The sequence below is a fragment of the Amborella trichopoda genome, chromosome 12, assembly GCF_054954075.1.
Source record: "Amborella trichopoda isolate Santa Cruz 75 chromosome 12, AtrichopodaSantaCruz75HAP2 v2.0, whole genome shotgun sequence".
NCBI classification, from domain to species: domain Eukaryota; kingdom Viridiplantae; phylum Streptophyta; class Magnoliopsida; order Amborellales; family Amborellaceae; genus Amborella; species Amborella trichopoda.
Window position 1 is genome coordinate 2,693,024 of NC_142347.1, and position 7,092 is coordinate 2,700,115.

Here is a 7,092-nt window from a genome sequence, read left to right on the forward strand (position 1 = left end):
GAGCATAAAGTCTTTTAGTTTCTTGCGAAAATGTTTTCAAGAGACGCAGCCTATCAAATTATCAAAAGGGAAATTGTTTCTTGCGTGATTGGACAGCATGACTACATATGCTATCCAAAAAAGGTAAAGCATTGAATTGGTGTCTTTTTTAAACACAATGAAAGCTATCCGTCTAAATATTTTTTTATTAGAATTATTATTTTTAATTTTTAAAATTTATTTATTTGTTCATACTCATGATTTCTGTTAGAGATTACATATCTTTAAAAATAAATAAAAAAATCCATCTAAATAATAGATTAATTAATAAACCCTCATGTATGGAAAAAAACAAAGATTTTCAGTTTTAAAAATAATACATATTATAACGCATTATTTAAACCGTCTATTTCACTTTAAAAATAAGCAGTCACAAATCCATAAATCTTATATTTTTATGATTTTCAAATTTCATAGGGTTGAAAAACAAGTTTAGAGCCATCCTCATACCCAGAGTGCTTTTATGGGGATTCGAGGTGAGGCTTTACTTTGTTTTCATGAAGCTTAGGCCACATATAAAATGCATTAAATATTTTAACCCTTGTCTATTCCCCCTGGATCACAGCTGATCTGTCTTTCCCCTCACACACACACACTCTCCTCCCTCTCACATCTCTTGCATGTTTCCCCATGGATTACAGAGGAGGACCACCTGCTCATCCTCACCAAATTCATCCTTTACCTCTTCACCAGCCCTATCACCCTCACCACTCTTCCTATCCTAACCCCAACATCCATCAACCGTATGAATATGCAGTAGTTCCACCCCCTCTGGGATTAGCCCACAATGGCCCCCATTACTCAACTCCACCTCCACTGCCTTCTCAATCCATTGATTACCCTCACTCTTCTTACTCTTTGAGGCCTTCGCATATCGATCCTTATGCTCCAATGGCTCCATCCACCATGAATCCTTACAACCCCCATCCTGGCTTTCAAGGTCAGGCTTTAGTACCTGTAGCAATGCCTCCAAATGTGGAGTATCATGTTAAGGAGTTTGGCGTCGATCCTTTGGCTTCTGGACCTGTAAGTACAAAACCCCAGCAACCCCCCTTTCTTACTTTTACTGTTTTGATTGTCTTTTATGTTTTTTATTGTTATTGGAGTGGATTTGGGAACTGGGTTATGTTCCTTTTGTCTCCTCTTCATTTCTTTTGTATAAGCTTTCTGATTTGTGGTGTGGCTTCTTGTTGGTTACACTGCTGTTATTTTCTGGGTTTTGCTTGTTGTTGATTACGATATAGATGATATCTCAATCTCTCTGTTGTTCTTTATGAATGATATTATTTCCTTGATGGAGTTATTCTCGAGGTTCTTTTAGGATTACAGAGGATACTGTTATTTCCCTTTTTTTTGGGTAAATGCTACTGTTGTTTTCCCTGATACGGATTTCTGAATTGTTCAGTCTTTGTAGTGCGTGGCGAAAGACCTACTTAGGAGGATTTTTTATTTCATTTTTGAATGAAATTTCAGTATCCACCTGAGATTTATCAGATGATTATGTTCATAGAATAAATTTTTTATTTTGGGCTTTTAAACACCTAAATCTGGTTGTCCAAAAATCAGATGGTCTTTATTTGATCTTTTGAATAGTTTCAATGAATTTTGTTTATCTTATAATGACCAAACATCCTGCCACCCATCCAAACAAAATCTCTTTTTTATTAGAACATTTTTATTTTGTCTTTTTATAGTTTCTTTAACAAACTTGCATCATTGAACATTTTTAGTATAGAGATACTCGACCAATCTTCGCAAGGATATACAGTTTTATTTAAATATAAATCTTCTCTAGAATATAGCCATTACCTCAATGCTTGTCTTCTCCGTTATAAGTACACACTAATAACGTTGAACTGTTCTAAGTTATAAGTTACCCCATTGAGTCCACCTACCCAACTTCTACATCTGTATTCCAATTGTCGATTATTCTCATGTTACATGGGGCTTTCGAAGATTAGACTTAATCAATTTTCTGTAGATTCTTTTATGGCGTCTTTGATCATGAAATCCATTGTGAGTTCCACAAATGTACCTTTTCTTCTTTCTGGTGGTGAGCCAGGTTTCAAACCCATTGACCTTGTTGGCTGCATGCATTTACCACTATGCCAAAGAGGTTTAACCATTTCCCTTATCTGAGAGGCAGGAGACTTTATTCTCTATTTTTTGCGTGCCAAATTCTGTCTCACTGTAGCTTTCAGCATTTGGTGCGCATTTGTTTCGTGGGAGCTGCAGCTTCTGCAAACTGTAGCACACATGTATTTGTTGTGAGGCAATGGAAGCCCGAATTTGGAAGCCGCTTACCGTGGCCCTGAAACAACTGATGTTTTTAGGAGGCTGCTACTTCAATGGTAAACCATGGAAGCAGGGGGAAGAGGGGGCTTCCAAACTTTTTGGAGGTTTCACAAAACAAACGTGCCCTTAGTTAGAGGACAGCCATTTCTGTCCTTAGAAACCAGGTCTTTGCCATATGGGTGCAGTTATTAGCACACAGGAACACCAACCTAAACTGAATTGAGTCTAAAAAGAAAATGAAAGGTCTGTAATGTTTCTTAGATAAAATAATATTTCAAAAAAAGACCTTAGCTATATTAACATGGGTGCATTTGGAGTTGTGATGGAATTTTATGTAGGCCAGAAAACTTGAGAGAGAGAGAGAGAGAGAGAGAGAGAGAGAGAGAGCATGCAAGCCAAGACTGTGTCCTTGCATTTACTTTCCCATTACTCTATTTTTATAAGGAAAAAATCCAATGAAAAATATGAGGAGATTCATAAATCTACTCTTGTTTTGGCAGGCTCTGAGACTTCCAAACGGGCCTGGCCCCAACCCTTTTGTATGGAACGAGCCTAATTATGGCTTCTACAACAGAGAATTCCCCAAGAAAATTAAGAAAACAAAGGTGGTCCAATCAGTTTGGTGTGCCATTTGCAAGATCGACTGTACCAGTAAAGATGTGCTCATTGAGCACGAAAAAGGAAGGAAACACCTAAAGAACCTCAATAAACTAGTGGAAATGGCCAATGCCACAAACAAAGAGCGAAAGACAGACCCAGAAGAGGAACTGGAACCAGAAGTGGAGTCTAGAAATGCGAAGAAGAGGAAGAGGATGAAGGCAGCGGTTAAGGAGGCTCTTGATACGAAGAAGAAGAAGATTATGGAGGGGGGAGCGGCAGCAGATGAGGTGATGGAGTGCAAGCTCTGTGGGACGGTGTGCAACAGCAAGACTGTGTACATATTTCACATCCAAGGGAAGAGGCATGCCATGCAGGTCAAGAAGGCGGCTGAGAAAGGAAAGTGATGGGGTTAGAGATTGTTTTGCTTATTGTGTGTTAAAAAGTAAAAGAAAAAGATGTGAACCTCATGTTCGAACTAATGTTTCACAAAAACCCTTGTTGTCCACCTAAAGCCTATAGACCCACTCTAGTTTAGAAAAATGGGATACGAATCCCCTCCATATTTTGTCATTTTTATTTACAAATAGTGTACTTCCTTTTTACAGAAGGATAAATTAGTCCAAAAATGAAATCAAGTTATCCCATGGCTCACTCTGCTCTCTTTGTCCAAAAGGTCGACTCTCTCCCTACACCACCTCCCCTGCCCCATCCGTCATCAACAAGCCCGCTGGTATCTCTCTTACCTATTGAGCATGGAGATCCATCCTCTCTCTACGATTCACACACTCTCTCTCTCTAATTGTCCTCCTCCTCCACCACCACTACCACCACCACAACCACCACCACCACCACCACCACCACAACCACCAAGTGGGATTTAAATTAAGTTTCCTAAGCCCCTACCGAGCCTACCACCTCTGCTGCCGCCACCTCCTTCACCCCGTGAACCCCTCATTCTCTACTCTGTTACTTCACAGACGAAGTCCCCTAGCTCCCCAACACCCCCAGCTAACATATTTACAAAATTTAGTTATCTCATGGATTGCTGTGAATTAGGGCTTAGGTCTTTTATAGACCAAATTAACTTCCAAGCATTGGTGCTTTCTTCTTAAATATTGAGTCAATTTAGTGTTTTGTTATTTATATAATATATTAGTCACATACAGCCATGTCTTGGATCCCGATGTTTCTATATCTTCTCTTTTGCGACACCACTTTACACCAGCCTCATACATCACAAGTCTACTGCAGTGGTTAAGATTCCTTTTCATCTCCATCGCTCCACAGTTCTCTCTAATTTCCTCTGAAAATCTCTTTTTCCTGTTGATCCGTGTTGGTTTCTCTCCAATAAAACTACTTTCCTTCATAATAGTCTGTTTCAAGAAGAACCCATATGAAAATTTCCTCCATTGAAGCTGTTAAACAAGTTTCACAGTCAATCTAAGCTAATTCACTCAACAAATTGTTTATTTAATTCTCTTCCTTACTTTTGAGTCATCTCAAGTTTGTTTCCCCCCCCCCCCCGACCCCCCTTCCCCTGTGTCTCTCTCTCTCTCGCCAGTCACCTCTCTCTCTCTCTCTCTCTCTCTCTCTCTCTCGCCAGTCACCAGTCTTCAGCTTAGACCTGATATCTCCAATTCATTCTCTATCCAATAACAATCAGAGGATCGACAAAGCATCCTATGAAAAATATGAAAGAAGAAGATAGAGAGATGAAAAGTGTGAACCTCTATCAAAGCCTGTTTGCACTAGTAATGGAAATAGTGCCATTGTCGCTCATAACGCAGCTGAGTTTCTCTCTAGAGCTGTATGGACATGGATGAATGCTTTGTTAAGAAAGGACTACAAATCCACATTGCATCTCAAAGATGTTCCTTCACTTGCACTAGCTGAATGTGTTATTTTTGCACCTGTTGTCCAGGCACTTCAAATCAGCACTTTGTGCACCTTTTTGCACAGAATTTCTACCATCCCATACTTTTCTAGCACTTAACTGTGCTAGGTGCCCAACATGCTGATTTGAAGCGCTTGTGCCACAGGTTCTTCTGCTCTTGGTTGCTTATGGTATCAAGGAATTAATATGTGTGCTGTGTACACTTCACGTATAACTTATATCGCACAACTTTGCGTGCCTTTCCTCAGATTGATGACCTCTTGCTCTTAGTACACTCAGGATACAGTTGTTTAGATCGACTACTTTGATTCTATCTTCCCAATGTGAGTTATTACCTTTTTCCACATTACTCATCTCAACATCTGAAAGTCTTGGGGAAAATGCCTTGTTCATCCTCAATTAGATGATCCCGGGCTCCTTACGGTCTTGTTTGACAGTTTTTAAGATTATTTGAAGGCTCTTTTACTGCTCTTTCATATAGTGTCGAGATCATTACAATACTGATATTCTTTTTATCGCATTCTTACAAAGAAATTCCGTGATTTGTAAATTAGTCATGTTACGGTATGTGTATTATGCATCTTAATGTTTGTTGTTCCCATGTCTGTTTTTGTGTTATTATTGATTGTGATTGTATCTTGACTGTCTTAAATTGATTCTTCTTGGTGTTTATTATCTCTGAATTCCATCATGGACGTCTTGTTTGGGTACTGTTTTAGGTGGTATCCATTCTATTCTTTTTAAATCAATTTTGATCGGTAAGTTAATGTTACTACGTCGGTTGATCTTGATCATCTCTTGAGTATCATAGGAATCATGAGTTGTATGTCCTTGGATGAATGCCTTTTTTCATTTTTCATTTCAGATCGATAGGTCTATTTCATTAAGTGTAAATGTATGCTCTAAAGAGTTTCATTTTCGCGAATAAGTCATCACAAGAGGGACACTTTTTAATGTAGTAGCTCAAATATTGCTAAATAAAGTAAGACTTAAGATCCAATGGTCTAGTTAGGAATCAGAATATTCAGAAATTAGGAATCAGAATATTCAGAAATTATGTGCAGATAACATGAAAAAAGAAGAAGAGGGATAGTTGATTATAACATTGTTTACAGTGTACACCACATGCACTATATACATTATCAACAATATGCATATCCGCTTTTGTTGACGTGCTATCGCAAAATATATTTTAAATGTATATTCGGGAAATGCTTCAGTCAGGAGTTCAACGGCGTCGCATAGATGATAGATCAGAATTTTATTGAATAACTCGTAAGGAGCGTTTTGTCTCAACTTTTTGTTCTAAATCTTTACTGTTAGACTGTCATTCATGGTCAGTTTTGTGTCCCATAAATGCTCTACTCAGAAATTATGTACCTGGATTTCCCATGTACACTTCCACATTCTTTCTCTGATTGGAGTTGCATGTTGCTCAATTTAGGTGTTACAACACAATGCAATTATTAAGGAAGGCAAACATGTAAATATGTTCTTATATTATCGTTAATATTTTAATCGGCGTTTTTGTGGCTTATATTGTGAATTATTTATATAATTATAAGGACTCCCAAACTAGCAATATAGGGACGACCCATTGACTAGCTTTTGCTTCCTATGTCTCTCTTCTTGAATTGTTTTTAAATACTGATCGAAGGCAGTTTGGGAAAAATTGGGCAGTTCAAATTCTAACTGCCCGGTTAGATCTTGGTGAACTAGCCGGGTATTTTTAAAAATAATATATATATATATATATATATATATATATATATATATATATATATATATATATATAATCCCAAAAATAAGGAATTTTATTTGTATGGCATTTTTTTTTCATTATTTTTGCAAAGATTGGAAATTGTTTTGGCTATTAATATTTTTTTTAACATTTTTACATCTGTTTTGGAAAATTTCAAAAATATCCTTGGGCACAAATCTATTATTTTGTTTTTCATTAATTTTCAATTTCAGATGTGCTTTGTTTAATCATGCTTTAAATATATTTTTCATAGTTAATTATATTTTTTTTGAATTTTTTTAACACTTTTTTGACCGCCTTTGAAGCTGTGGCTTGCCGGGTTAGCCTGTTGAACCGGCCAGGTTACATGTTAGTACAGAGTGACTGCTTCTGGCCCCATGTCTAGTTAACCATATCTAGGAACTACTAACCCACTAATTTTTTAAAAAATTTGAACTTACCTGATTTTGTTGTTTATTACTATTTCTTGCTAATTTTCTTATGCCCAAACTGTTTACCTAAT

The 7,092-nt window shown here is 37.3% G+C and overlaps 1 protein-coding gene across 1 annotated transcript; it reads left to right on the forward strand.

The window, feature by feature from the left end:
* The first annotated feature begins 452 nt into the window (after positions 1-452).
* Positions 453-3,578, forward strand: LOC18433731 (uncharacterized). The gene is made up of 2 exons (XM_006843812.4): positions 453-1,065; positions 2,835-3,578. Exons 1-2 carry the CDS (start codon positions 670-672, stop codon positions 3,336-3,338), a joined length of 900 nt encoding a protein of 299 aa, XP_006843875.1. The 5' UTR covers positions 453-669; the 3' UTR covers positions 3,339-3,578.
* Positions 3,579-7,092: the final 3,514 nt, after the last annotated feature.